The 15,838-nt window shown below is 33.3% G+C and overlaps 1 protein-coding gene across 11 annotated transcripts in view; it reads right to left on the bottom strand.

The window, feature by feature from the left end:
* Positions 1–15,838, bottom strand: part of ZNF280D (zinc finger protein 280D) — a 244,600-nt gene that overhangs the window by 70,510 nt on the left and 158,252 nt on the right. For all 11 annotated transcript variants that reach the window (XR_013556301.2, XR_013556307.2, XR_013556299.2 and 8 more), the window contains 5 exons: positions 11,358–11,581; positions 7,815–7,972; positions 7,013–7,113; positions 5,894–6,040; positions 352–486 (listed from right to left, as the gene is read on the bottom strand). Coding sequence is in view for 5 of the 11 variants with exons in the window: in XM_060618430.3 (XP_060474413.2) it covers positions 352–486; positions 5,894–6,040; positions 7,013–7,113; positions 7,815–7,972; positions 11,358–11,581 (765 nt within the window). In the remaining 6 variants the exon portion in view is untranslated. The remainder of the gene's footprint in view (positions 1–351; positions 487–5,893; positions 6,041–7,012; positions 7,114–7,814; positions 7,973–11,357; positions 11,582–15,838) is intronic.

Here is a 15,838-nt window from a genome sequence, read left to right as displayed (position 1 = left end):
ATGACTCCCGATCTCAAGCATCTTATAGTTAAGCAGATAAAAGTGAAATATACACTGCCAACTGGAATAGCTCAGAAATAGCCTGTATGATATTGACACAACCCACTGACCCAGGGAACAGTTAATCTAGTTGCATTTTTTGAAAAGGAATATCACTCTAGCACAGCACACACCACTGACCATAAAACAATAGTCAGAAGGTTTCTTTTCTAGATATAAGAATGATAAAACTTAAAGTCTTAACAAAAATCAGAAATCATTTTTAAGTATTACATTCAATAGGTAAAAGGAGGCAGGAGTTAATTTCTATTATCATACAAAATGTTAAAAATACAACACATTTAAACTCACTTTTGTTCCAGGAGGCAATCCTTCTAGTTGTTTAGGTTTTATAAATGTTCTATGATGCTGAGTCTTGTGATCCATTTTCTCTTTGCACGTCAAAAACTGCAGTCTGCATTTTGTACAACGATGTATTCCTTTTTTCTGTTTAAAAAAAAAAAAACAGAAAAAGGGAGGAAAAATAATTTTTACAACCACAAATGCTATGTCCTGAAACTGCTCTGATTCAATTTTAATGATACCTAAATAATTCTAAAAGTAGTATTTTACATCTCCCATATAAACAGCAAAATTTTATTTCATTTTTAAAAGCACTTTGTATTAGTATTTATGTTCCAAAAATGTCTATTACTATATAGACATTGAACATAAAAGATCTATCAGTAGGTTCTAATGAAAGTTCTCTCAATAGTGGTGTGAAAGCTCTTCAAATTACAATTTTATAGTATTTAGACACATGATATGGTTAAAAGGAGCCATACCATATTTTTACCTTAGAAAAAGGTAAATTCTTTTTAATTTTTGCTATTTCCAGTTAGTTGACAAGTTGGTAAAATAAAGTCAAATACTTAACCAGACATTTCAGAGAAGGTCACTATAGAAATGGTTATATAAAGCAGTCTAATATAACTTTCTGCACTGATGAGAATGTTGTATAGCTACACTGACCAGGATGGTAGCCACTACAACATATGGTTATCGAGCACCTGAAATGTGCCAAGTGCAACTGAATTTTTAATTTCATCTAATTAATCTTAACTTGAATAGCCACATTGACATTGCACAGTATTGATGTAGAGGCATAAACCAGAACTACTACTCTCCATCTACTTACTGATTGAGATCTCTTGAGTAAGTCCCTCTTGAAACTCAATCCTGTTACTATTCTACAGCTGGAAAACAGGACCCAAAAAAATCCAAATCACTTTCCCATAACTAGTTACTGACGTTGCCAGACTGCTGATCCAGTGTTCTTTCTACTATATATCAACTACAATCTTACCTATATGCTCTCATTAATTTAGAAATGATATATGTGTGTGTGTGTATATATACACAAACTTTAAGAATACATAAATATAAAAGAATGTTTTCTCAAAAGCTATGATCTGCCAGATACATCATTATTTCCATTTTAATACACTCACTCATTTATAAAATTCAAACAAGGTAATATACTAAGAAGTCCCCGGCACAATTACTAGCACACGGCAGGGATTTCATAAATCAAAGCTCTTTACAAAATTCAAAGTAACGTATAAATATAATGTGTTTGTATTACTATTCTAGCTGCTTCTTAAGACTATTTTAGAAATGTGGTGAATTGGATTATATCATAGATACAGGCAATTTTTGAAAATTCATTTATATGTGCTGAAGGAAGAGGAGGAGGAAAAAGAGAAAACTTGGCCAAGAAACAGATACCAAGACAAAAGGACAGAAAGTTACTTGTCCAGAATCCAATTCCCAGAAATCTTTTCCCTATCTGTAATCACTGCCCAGGTTACCTCATCCAGTTTCAAGGCTTTAAATACTATCTATCCAGCCATCTACTAGACACCACTACCTGATAGCTAATATGTATCTCAAATCAACATGGACAAAGTTGAATTCTGGATTTTTCTCCCTAACTCCTTGCCCCCCCCCCCAACATCTGTTCTTTTCTCACTCTTTCCCCTATGACAGTATATGAAAATTATACTCTTATAGCTGGTTAGGACAAAAAATCAGTAACTCACTCACACATCTTATAACTAACACACTAATAAAACCTGTCAGCTCTACCTTCAAAACCTTTCATAATCTTTCCACCCCTCATTACCTCTAACCATTGCTACCAAACCACTCACCTGGACTACTATAATAATCTCCTACCTTCCTGTCATGTTCTTTCCTCCGTATGGTCTATTCTCCCCCTAGCTGCCAATGATCTTAAAACATGGTAGATCTTTCTTCACATGCTAAAATGCTCCCATGGCTTTCCCAAGTCCTATTTCTGGTTTACAAGGCTCTACATAAACTAGCCTGCATTCTACTGCTACACTCTTACCTCTTACTTCTCCTCCTCTTTTTAGTTTACTCTGCTCTAGCAACAACTGTCCTCTGCTGTTTTTTGAGTGTCCCATGTATGCATTCACTTCACTGTATGTTTCCTCTCCCAGACTTCTACGTGGCTTATTCTTTTATTTCGTTCAGAGAGGCTCGCGTTTTACCACAATATATACATAACAGCAACCATTCCTCCACTCCCAACACCTCTCTGGCACTCTCCATCTTCCACATTTTCCTTCCACAGTACTATCACCAGCTAGCATGCATATACATTCAAACATAAACACATATATTTATCTTTCTCCACTATAATTCAAATTCCAGAGAGCTTAGACTTTGTTTTCTTCACTGCTATATAATAACCAAAACAGCTCCTGGCACATAGTAAGGCACTCAGTAAATATTTGTTAAGTAAATGGATAGTGAGGCGGAAAGCAAGAGACTGACAGAGAAAGTACATATGAGAAGTACAATTTAACTAGTTCAAAACGTCTGCCATTCCATTCAATGAACATTTGTCCAGAATCATGAGATAGAATACATTAATCTACTATTCCCTTAGTTGGACACAAGTCTTGCATGTGTTTCTTGTGTATGCATGCATTTCAATGTGATAAGAGTGATAAAGAAAACAGTGCATTTTTCAGTAACATCATGTTCAATCAAAAAAATGGTGATCTATTCCAAGGATAGAGAACTAATTATCGGTGTTGAACTTTTTGATACACATACGACATTGTTTGAGAAGCTTAAAGGATATAAGAGTGATTCTGACTATATGTGATTTCTACCCTTAGATCTAATGCCAATGTGAAATCTGGCTCTGTGATAAAGTAGTAAAAGCCTGGGCTCTGAAGTCAAATTTTAATTCTGCTTTTTATTAGGTAATAAGGCATTGAGCAAGTTACTTTCTCTAAAACTTTGTTTCCTCATCTATAAGTTAGAAATAATAATATACATATGTGATTGTGAGGATTAAATGTGATAATGTTTGTAAAGCACCTGCTGCTGCCATAAGGTAAGCGATGGCATGTGGCATATGTTAACTGCTTAACATTTTTATTAAAGATCTAATGAGCATATTTAACACATCCAAAATCACTTATATTATTTCTTAAGTCATACAAACTGGATTCTTAGCTCTAAAATCCCGAGACTTAATAACAAAACTACTTAAAAAAAAGTCACAACCAAAGTCTTCGAAGACAATAAAATGAGCCAGAGTCAACAATTCTTATTGTCTAATATCACACTAATAACGTCACCTCAATTACAAGTTTATAGTCCTGCTCAACTGTGGTGTCCTAGCCTTTGTAAATAATTAAACAAACTGTAAATACCTTCAAGGATGTTGATGATCCTTATTAATAGATTTCTCCCCTCTTTACTGATGACTGCCTGCCTCCTGAGTATTCCATATAAACCAAAGAAAACTGGGTACCAACAGCAAGTTAAGACATAAAACTCAGTTTATAAAAACCTTATAAATCACATAGCCCACATAGTGGCCCCACACATCTCTTTCATAATTATCATTCTTCCCACATCTACATCTCACTCTGGAGCTTAGGAAAGCATGTGGGGAAAATTATGTTAAAACTCCCATAATGAAATAGCACTACTGTTTTATATCTCATTCTCCCATTCAAAATTAAAGGCCAAAGGCGAAATAAAGAGTACCAAAAATGGTGTTTCCAAAATTCTATTCTTCAAAAAAATGTTAATAGGTATTATGCAAATAAAGGGGTTAGTGGCCAAAAAAGTTTGGGGACTAATGCATACTATACCCCTTGCTCAGAAATTCACAAAGTTCACTGTCATATAAAAATTTCTGAGAAGTCCTATTTTAAAAAACAGACAACCAAACTGTTTAATATTGTAAATCTGGGCATTTACCAAATTTATTTACCAGTAACAATGTGGGGGGAAACATCTATTAACACCTGCTGGAACACTGCTGAGGAAACCTAGAATAGAAAGATCTTGCCAAAACTTCTCCAAGAGGAGTATCATCCCAGTCACAACATAGGTGATACTAAATTCAATTGGATAAAGAAGATGTGGTACACACACACACACACACACACTCACTCTCAATGGAATGTTACTCAGCCATAAAAAAGAATGAAATCTTGCCATTTGCAATGACATGGATGGAGCTAGAGAGTATTATGCTAAGCAAAATAAGACAGAGAAAGACAAATATTATTTCACTCAGATGTGGAATTTAAGAAAGAAAACAACTGAACATAGGGGAAAAAAGGGGGAGGCAAAGCAAGAAACAGACTCCTAACTATAGAGAACAAACTGATGGTTATCAGAGGTAACCAATGTTCTAAGAGGTGAGGTGTGGATGGGGGGATGGGTTTGACAGGTGATGGGGATTAAGGAGGGCACCTGTGATGAGCACCAGGTGTTGTATGTAAGTGTTGAATCACTAAATTCTAAATTTGATACTAATATTACACTGTATGTTAACTAACTGGAATTTAAATGAAAATGAAAAAAAAAATTCACTTGGAAATTCTACTTTTATGATCTTTCCCAGTTAAAAACCACAAGATGATTTCATGATTGTCTCATGACTAGAACTGAAAGCAAAGTGAGCACCAATCAGCGTGCCAACTTCATCAATAATAAGAAAATGTAATGAGCTGATTAGGGAGGTGGCAAAACTTGATTGCATGATCAGATTCAGTAAGCCCAGTGACTTCTCATTTTGGCAAAGGCACTGTTGTTGCTCTTTCAAGCACTTAAGAACAGGATCAGTGTTACATAAAGGTTTTCAACCCAAACAAAGGGTGGTTTAATTGCTTCAGGAAAAGAACCAGTAAGTATTAACACCAGAATTCAAGAGAAGGGTATAAGTGCTAATATTGGGTCCCAAAAATTACATAGCAGAACTAACATAAGTCATCCATAAAACAAGTGATGGCCTAAATACAGTTCTTTGGTAGAGTTCATGTACCAAGCAGTGTCATTACTGTTTCCTTTATCAGTGGCAGCTATAAAACACCACTTCTGGTCAATGATAACAACATGTATTCTCATAATAAGGGGGCTAAAAAGTGGAAATAGGTTGGAAGAGAAAATGGAAAACAAGATTATGAGTCCTCAATGTTTTCTCAGTTCTAAGAAACCACTTTCAAAATCATTCCCACACCTGATAACTACCTTCAAAATCATTCCTATATCCACTCTTGGGCTCTGAAATATCCAATCATTTGAATACTCCACTCATCTCTCCTTTTTTTCCTTCAATCCTAGGTTTCTGATTTCCAGCTATCTTTCAGAATTTTCACTTATGAGCTACAACATCACCAGAAAGGAAGCAAGGAAAAGAAGTGAAAGATTCACAAGTAACTCAGCATAAATCAAAATTAATCATGTCATTTGAAATAACCTTGCTTTCCTGTAGAACAAATCTAACCAATGTTCTCAGTAATAACCTATCTTTTTGCTAAAATAACATGAACAAATAAGAACTGGTAAATCTCACCTGATGCTTCATATAATGATGCATGTAGGGTGTTGCAATTTTAATAACTTTGAGGCAAAATGGACATAGCAAGTTCTTAGTGTTTTCATGGGATGTTCTAAAATGAGTTTCCACATCAGAAAATGATGATGATCTATAATTGCAAACCTACAAATAAAGAAGGTTTAGTTTAACTTGAAAATGTATAATGATATGCAAAGTATCAATTACAAAGTAACAATGATAGGTCATTTGTTTAGAAGAACATAAGGTGCTATTAGAATCCCATTTAATACAAGCAGTGAAAGATAATCTTTGAGAGAGAAAAGTTATCTTTCAAAGTTCAGGGATAGCTCCCAAAACATAACTAGATTCCCTTATTTTTATCAGCTCTTTTTAATTATCATCCCCATCTTGACTTGAATTTTCAAGCTTTAACACCTCCTGTCCTACAAAGTTTTTTCTGCTACATAAAACAGCACTTTCCTTTAGATTATACATGGCTTCCAGGCTATGACACTGGCAATATATTTTCATCTTCTTTTTCTATTTCCTCAAATTCTGAAAAAATTACTAATCCCAAAGCATTTGGTAGAGTTCTCTGTAAGTAGAAGCATTTCATGTTTCCCTTGTATGCCTACATTCTTCCCTATATAGTAAGCTAAGTCTCTACATTTGTCTTTTAGCCACAGGGCTTTTCTTTGTCCAATCGGGAGTGGGTAAAAATGGCCTGTGGGCCAATTTCAACTCTCTACTGATCCCCACATACAATGCATAAGTTATACCAAAGGTTTTTAAATTAATAAATAGTTTACAAAAGGAATTTTAATTAGTAACCAATTTTATTTCATGATCCATAAAAATTATATGGAATTGAGATTCCAGTGTTCATAAAGTTTAAATAAACACAGCCAGATCACATTAATTTACTTATTGTCTGTGGCTGCCTTTGTGCTACAATAACAGAGTTGATTAGTTACAACAGAGATTATATGACCCTGAAAGCCTGAATATTTATCACCTGGTGCTTTACAAAAAAAAAAAATGCTGACCCCTGGCCCAAGAGGTTTAAATCTTATAATCAAAACAATAGAAAACAAACAAACCAAACACTAAGTACACAATAAAATACATGTATACCTGACAAATATATGGCATTTCACCGGGCTTATGATTGTCCTTCATATGTTGTAAAAGAATATGCTCTGTTTCAAATGATAATTCACAGATTTTGCAAATGGCTAAAAGTGGGGGGGGGGAAAGACATTACACCATTTTAAGATGCACACACACACACAAACAGCAAATCATTATGTTGTATAACTGAAACTCTATGTCAATTATACCTCAGAAAAAAGTATCGTTACCAGGCAAACACAAATATATATGAATAAAATTCATTTTATATATCTATATCAATAATAACAATAGTATTGGTGGTAGTGACAGACAGCAGCTATATAGTTTTTATTGGTGTGCCAAACACAGTTCTAAGTACTTTACTTACATTAGCTCATATAGTTCTCATAACAGCGTTATGAAACAGGTATTTCTATTATTCTCATTATTCAAATACTAAGTTGCCTAACATCACATAGTTGTATTAAAAGGCAGACCTGGGATTTGAACTCAAGCTATCTAGCTCCGAGATCTGTGACTTTAACTATGACTGTAGTTGTTTTTTTCATTATTTTCATATTTTAAAACTATGATCTGAGTTTTTTAATTTAGTCCCCCACATATAATGCACAGGTTATTTACCTTAATGAATTATTTACAAGAGGGATTTTAATTTTAGTAACTAGTTTTACAAGTTAAAACTTTTTCAATTTTGCCCCCAAATTCCAAAGTCTTTTTCTTAGTCTTATTTTCCTAACAAGCTTCTTAAGGTTTTCTCAGAGTTACATTGTCAAAATTGATAATATCCAATACTGTAACTTACTAGAAAATTCATGAGGTGTATGTGTGCTTTCAATGTGACACTGCAGTTGAAATGGTGTGGGAAACTGACGGTAGCAATGCTGGCAGGTGGTGTGGTTTTCCCAGCTCTCACTGCTCTGCTTCTCAAGTTCCAAGTGGTGTTTCATGTGGTTCATAAACCTATAAATGATTGTCAACAGGTGCAAAAATTCAGATTTAAAAACACAAATGTAAAAAATAAGTATCTGAATCTAAATCTTAAAAATACAAATACATTACTCAAAAAAAAATCTCAAAAGCCTTAAAGTCTTCTAGAAAACTGTGTATTTTAAATAATCACTTTCATTAAGTGGCTAAATAAACATCTTTTCATCTTTGTTTTAAAAGAATTCATCAATGTAATTAATGTGAAATCTCAATAATTTGCTCTAATTCTTAATCATTTCAGATTAAAATGTTTTTTTAAAGATAAAAAAGCAGTCTTTTTTTCCATACACAAATACTATTTACATTTTTAAATAAAATTTATTTACTTGAAAGGAAGGAAATAAAATACTTGAAAGGAAGGAAACCCTACCACCAAAAGCAGCTATAGTCATGAGAGAAATCTTTTAAGGTTGTGAAGATATACAATAGATTCCAACTGTTTAAAAGACAAATTACTGGTATTTTTACTTGTGTCTTGGTTTCTAAATGCATGTAATAGCAATTTTAATGCCTACAATTACGAGAACCTTTTGTTTTATTTAATGATACCGGTTTACTGTTAGCACAGACCGTTCATTTTAACTTGCAGACTGTGCCCTTTGTAGGCAAAGTCCATTTTTCAGTTTTACATTCTGCTATTTCAGCTTCCCTAAAAGGCTTCTTACGAGCAGGAACTATGACCTTCAACAGCAAAGAGTGCAATAAAACTGGGAACACCTATTTAAAAGAGCTTACTGAAGCTTTTTACTGAATTTGAAAGTAAAGTTGTAACAATTTTTAGTCTGGGTCAACTATTAACAATTACTCACTTTGAGCCTGTAAAGGAAAGAATCTAGAAAGTAAATGATAATGTTATTAATCTGGATAGCAGTCACCATGAAGGCTATAACGTTTATCTCTTTTTCACACCTCCACAATACTACTCTTAAACAGGTTATGGCAAACTCTGAAGTATCTTTTTGTCCTCCTTTGGTTTTAACACCAGATCTACAAACACCTATAGAAAATCCTAGTCTTGGAGTATTTATATAGAGAGATATGGTCATAAGCCATTAAATTTTCACCTCACAACTTTAAGCAATTCAAGTGTACCTATATAAAATAATCTTTTAACTATCAAGCTTTCTCTCAATTATTATATGAGCCCCCATCAGGAACTCATGCTCTCAAACCAAACTATGGAAATGAGGGAAACAGAAAAACAAACTTCTTGCAAGATGTTCACAGAATAAAACAAACCTAACCGTTTTTGGTGACATTCACTGTAGGAAACAAAAGAAAAATACCACACCACAGTATGTTGATGAGGCAGAGAAAAAAAATCTATAGCTATCAATTTCTTACCATTCTCTATAAACATCAATTTGTCTTCCCAATTTTTACTGTTAAAATATTATTTAACACATCTAACTCCTTTGGTTATGAAGTATTAACCATTAAGGTTACATTTACTCAACAACTAGTATTTGAAAAAATGCTCAATTCCTGGATGTTATAAGTGCTGTTTGCTTAAAATTCCTAAATAATCTAGTACTCTAAAATGTATAACTACTCTTCTGAAAAAAATAACAAAAAAAGGAATTGTTAATTTTCGTATGTTTAATATTAAGTGGGCTAATCTCAAAGGAAAGGCAAAAGCTGTTGCTGAAATAACTTAATATCATATATGTAATACTTAAGTATAACAAGGAACTAAGTCAGTGAAACATATTTGTATGCATGCACCACATTTATTAACATGATTTTTCTGGTGTATTTTACTATTAAAGGGGTAATAATATGGAAATCGGTGACAGAATTATACTGTAATATTGTTTCAGTGTTATATCAAAAAGTACAATATCTCACGGCCCCTGGGTGGCTCCATCAGTTAAGCAACTGACTTCGGCTCAGGTCATGATCTCACAGATCGTGGGTTCCAGCCCCACGTCAGGCTCTGTACTGACAGCTCAGAGCCTGGAGCCTGCTTCAGATTCTGTGTCTCCCTCTCTCTCTCTGCCCCTCCCCCTCCTCATGCTCTGTCTCTCTCAGCTCTCAAAAATAAATAAACATTTAAAAAAAATTTTTTTAAAAATACAATATCCCTTCTGTTAAACTACTAGGACCATTAACTATTGATGGCTGTTAAAGTTTAATAAAAGGAGATAAAGAAAAGTGAAAACTCATATGAAATAACATACATGAAAGAATTTGGAAACTATAAAGCACCACCATAAAAAAAGCTTTAATAACTGTTATAGGAGTATATCACAATATATTTCAGGGTTTTTCCATATCCTTCTTTTTGACGTAAGAACTCACAGGAAAATGAAATAAATACTAGGTCCAGAAGTAACCTATTGGTACCTAAGAATGCTATTTACAAATAATAGTTATCAAGGGTAAACATAAAAAGGCATACATAGGTATGCTTGTATAAACACACACACCAGTGATGTCTGCAACTTACTTGGAAATGTGTGAAAAAAAAAGTTTGATATATGATATCAAATAGATGTATGATAAGGTACAGTAAAATGTTAATGGTAGAATCAAGGTGGTAAGTATACAAATATCTGCAGTAAAATTTTTAAAACTTTGTTGAATGTCTGAAAATTTTTGTAACAAAATGAAGAAACAACCTTACCTAATATAAATGTCAAGCTACATAACCAATGAAAATACCAATCAATATGTCTTGTTACTTTGTTCTTGTTATTACTCATTAATAGGATGACAACTACTAATATTCCATGTAACACAAAGATTACAAAGTAAAGGTCATAAAATTTAAAGCATACATGTCTAAATCTTCAAAATTACACTGGAAATTAAATTTGTAATTTTTGAAGAGGTTAAATTTTGAAATCAGAGACAACATGTTTCCTAGAACTGGTATTTCTCTAAAGAAGATCACTTTTCCTGCAAGGTAAATGTTCCAAAAATTACAAACATGAATTGAAAGATCTGAGCATTAAATAAGATTAATATGGAAGAGGTCAAACTAGACAAAACATACTGAAGTGGTACTTCTTGTAAAGTGAAGAAAAATAAAATTCAAAAGCAGCTAAGAATGAAAATAATCTCATGAAAATTCCTAAAACCCTGATAATATAAGGGAAATGTTAATTTTCCCTTATTTGAAATAAAGTTTGTCCTTTCTTATCTTAAAAAGATACAACTAAGTGGATCCAGGAGTCAACTCTGAATTACAAGAAAGAACAAGTTTTTCAAACAGGACAATCTGCCTTTGTTCTTTAGTAGAAAGTATTAAAATTACTTATCTAGAATGGCACAGAGAAATACAAGATAAAGATACAACATTTGTATCTTTAGCATTCCAATTTTCAAACACAAATAAAAATAAGTATTTACATACCTAATATTATTTTTAAGAATTTTCAAGCAACTGAAGCATTTAAAGGTTGTGTGAGTCTTCTGTTCTTCCTGAACATCTCCTTCATGTTTTCCATAATAAAAGTCATTAACTAACATGATCAATTTTCCTTTCTCTGAATCAACAGTCTTATTTTTATTTGCTGTACTTGAAAATTCTGTTTTAGCCAGTCCTAAAAAGTTATTTATCATGTCTGGACAACAGTACTGAAAGAGAAAAAACATAAGTCTTATTTAACACTTAAAAAAGATTGGACATCAAAAAACAACTGTAAGTTTACAACAAGGCCAGACCATGTTAAAACTATGCTTGGTAAATATCTGGGAAAATATTCACCAAAAGTTTGTGGTACATACTCACATTCTAATAACAATAAATACCTATTATCTTAATAAACAACAACAAAAAATTTTTAAAGAAAAACTTTAAAATGAGAACTTGGTTACTGACCTAATAATTTTTTTCCTTGCAATTTATCTTTTTGGATATAAATATTGAATAATAACTTAAATGCTTAACTGAAACTAAAACTTATTCAGGGTGCCTGGTTGGCTGAGTGTCTGACTTTTGATTCAGCTCAGGTCACGATCTCAGGGTTGTGGGATTGAGCCCCACTTCAGGATCCATGCTGGACATGGAGTATGCTTAAGATTCATTCTCTCTCTCTCTCTCTCCCCTCCTCTGACATTCTCCCTCAACCACTGCACATTCGCCCACTCTTAAATAAATAAATTAAATAAATAAAAAAACAAACCTTATTCATTTCACACTCATGTCAAGATAGAGTATAGATAGGAAATGTAGGTTATATGCCATAATGTAGATGTTTCATTATCAAGTGATATATGAAATTTCATAATATCTAGTTAGAACTAAAAATTGAGTACAACTAATTTGCCATTGCCCAGACTCAAGATGCTAGAAAATGTATGAGTTAAAAAAAAAAAGCAGCAGTAGTAACACCCTGAAATCTAGAATGCTTAAATTTTTGAAGGGGAAATTTAGTTCCTCATGAGTAAACTCAAGATGTCACATAAACTGGTTCTAAAGTGGAATACTTTCATACATGAGCTTTTTTTTTCCCCAACAAGATTTAACTAATTCATTTATTGTACATCATTTTCAGTTGTAGAATTTCTCCAGGGCAGTTTTTCTCAAAGGTCAGTCCAAAGAAGACCTACATTAGAAAAACCAGGAGTACTTGTCAAAATGCTAATTCCTGGGCCCACTTCAGATCCATAAACCACAATGTCTAGATACAGGGCCCAGAAATCTTTATTTTGCAACAAGCCACCCAGGTAATTCATTTATAATATAAACCAGCTGACTTAAACTCTTCTTAAATGTGTTACTTAGTAAATTAATAACAACATTAAAGAGTTTGAAACTCTATAAACACAACTCTCTTCCATTTCTAAGGTAACATCCATCTCTTCTTCTGCCACATCGAAATGTTAAATCACTGGTAAAATGTTCTGAATCACATGAGAAGCTGTTCCAAAACAGGCCTATAACATTTCCTTCAATTGCATTTATGCTTTTCATCTATCAGTTCTGAAAACTTTAAGAAAAAAAACACCAAGAAAAAAATCTAAAATAGATCTATTTTAGATCTAAAAGAAAGGGGAAAAAATACTGAATAAAATGGGCCCCAAAACAATGACATAACTTGTGATTTAGGAGTTAAGGTTGCATCCATAAGCGAATTTAGGACAAATACATTAGGTCCTTAATACTACATGATCCTCTGTAGTCAACCACTCAGAATAAATACAGTTGAAATGAAACCACAATGAAAAGAGGGAAATGAGAAGGGTTTTCTCTATATGTTTCTAGATATTCCTTATGACACACATAATATTTAAGAGCTGAACACTAGGTAAGTCAGGCTATTTCTAAGGACTTTTATAGGGCTAAGTTCCTTCTAAAACAGGCTGGTTTTGAATTTAAAGATAAATGGAGAAAAGGATAGTTCAGAGTAAATCCATCAACACTATCAGAAAAAAACTCAAAATACATATCTTATTACAAGTGATGTGTACCGCAGTATCATTTTGATAGATAAAACCGCTGACCTTAACTGCAATTTTACCATTGGAGTGATCTCAAACAATGGGAAAAATTATAATGCACCAAAATGATATATATGGAATAGTGTCCCTAATTAGAAATGTGGACAATCACATATATTCAAACAACAAACCTGGTTTTCAGACTGTAGGAGCTATTGAGTCATATTTGAGATTCAATACTTTCCTGAAATCTACAAAATAAGTAGTCTATAGTAGAGTGTGTTACAAGGTTATATTTTTCAGAAACATCTAATTTGGTACACCCATAAAAGGTAAAGTTACCTTAATTACTCATAAATTATGATATACATAATAGATGATCAACCGCTTTCTGTGCCTCCATTTTTTCTTTTAAATAAAACAGGATCCGATTTTAAAAATAAATATTAAGTCTCAAAGTGTCTTTATTTTTTAGTATAGTTGTCATACAATACTACGTTAGTTTTATTCACAGTATCTTTTTTTTTTCATTCACAGTATCTTTTAAGCAATGTTTCAGATCCCTGTAAGACAGATGAGTAATAAATCACTGAAAACCAAGAACGGACAACCTAGTTCAGAAAATTTAGTAACTGAGAGAAAAGCACAGAATCCCACAGAAAATATCCAGAAGTCAAAAGGCAAGAAAGCAACTTAAATGAGAATTAGGCTTAGAAGGAAGGTTTTACAGGAGGATAGAAAAAGCTATGGATGGTATGGCTGAGGTATGGTCTAAGATCACCTGGTCATCTTTTATTCAGTCTAAAACCCTTTTGGTTCTAGCCCTTCACTGTAGCTCTAGGTTATCCCTTATTGTCCTCGGTTAGCCACTCGAAAATGTTAAACTTTAATGCCATACACTGTAATTTTAAACAGTAGATACCATCTTAGCACCATTTTCATCTTCAGTCCTCCCAGTAGACGGCCATGTGCTAGTGCTTTGTTAGTACCTAATATTTAGGTAAGATTTTCAGAACAAAGAAGGAGAGATGCTATTTTTAAACACTAAAATACAGAGGTGCCTGGGTGGCTCAGTTCGTTGAACATCTGTCTTCGGGTTCAGGTGATGATCTCACAGTTTGTGAGTTCAAGCCCCCTGTAGGGTTCTGTGCTTATAGCTCAGAGCCTGGAGCCTGCTTCTGATTCTGTCTCCCTCTCTCTCTGCCCCTCCCCTGCTCACACTCTGTCTCTGTCTCTAAGAAGTGAATTAACACTAAAAAAATATTTTAAATAAAAAAATAAATAGTAAATTGGAAGTTCCCATATGATCAGCCTACATAAGTCAACATTTCCCCCTTTTCCTAGGACTCATCCAAAGCCACAACAACCAAATTCTAAAAATTTCACTTTCATTGAAACTAAGAACCATATAAAATCCACAGACTCTACAACATATGACAGCACTACCCAAAGCAGCCAAGATCAGACAGAAGACATGCAGGTGGAAGTAGAACAGAGAAGTCAAAAGGACCCAATAGTAACAGATCTTAGAAAGTGTCAGCAAAAATTTGCTAAAGATGAAAAACACATCCTGAAGTGCAAAGCTATATCCTTTCTTCGCAAAAACAGGTGCAGAAGCTGGGGCAAGTAGGATGACAGAAGTCCCTCAGACTTCATTTGGTACAGAGAAGTAGACAAGGCAATGCTATAAAATCAGACACACAAGTCACATTTGCAGGAAACCTTCTGCCCAGCAAAGGGTTATTATATAAACCAGCTAATAGAATGTGAGATTATTATGGCAACCTTGGCTTCCCTAAAGGAGCTTTGTACAAAAGAGCTAGCCCAAGAAAATCCAACTTATTCTTCACTATGATAGAAACTTACATCTGAACAAAAATACTTTAGGATAAAAGAAGGAAAACGTAAAATTCAGACAAAAACGCCATGGAGCAGATGCAGATGAAAACAGTGAACAAAATTTTTGTTGCAAATTTTAAAACCTTAATGACACAACTGTGTCTATTTGGAAGACCATAAAGCAAGAAGAGATGGCAAGACCAAAAAGACATTAAAAAGAGTGGCAAAACTGAGGGAAAAGTAAGGAAATAAAATCAGAGAGATAAAGAGAAATTAGACAACAGGGGTGAACAGGCATTGGAAAATAAAATGAAGGACACAGAGGTTAATAATAAGAAGAGCAAATAAAAAAAATTAAGTGTTAAAAGAAGAAAACATTTATGCCAGACAAAGGACATCAAATGAATGCATACTGGACAACATTCTCCTCCCCTTCAAAAGGCAAAATAATTACATGGAATAAATATTTTTAAATATTAATCAAGAAAATTACACTAAAATAAATTCTCAAATCCCAACACTAAGTCATGTCATTATAAAATTATCAGTCTTCCAAAATAAAGAAATTCTATGGACTGCATGCAAAAAGGTCAAATCACTTACAAAGGGCAA

Source organism: Panthera onca, chromosome B3 (genome assembly GCF_046562875.1).
Source record: "Panthera onca isolate mPanOnc1 chromosome B3, mPanOnc1 haplotype 2, whole genome shotgun sequence".
NCBI classification, from domain to species: domain Eukaryota; kingdom Metazoa; phylum Chordata; class Mammalia; order Carnivora; family Felidae; genus Panthera; species Panthera onca.
The sequence above is the reverse complement of the archived record's forward strand: the minus strand, read 5'-3'. Positions and strand labels throughout refer to the sequence as shown.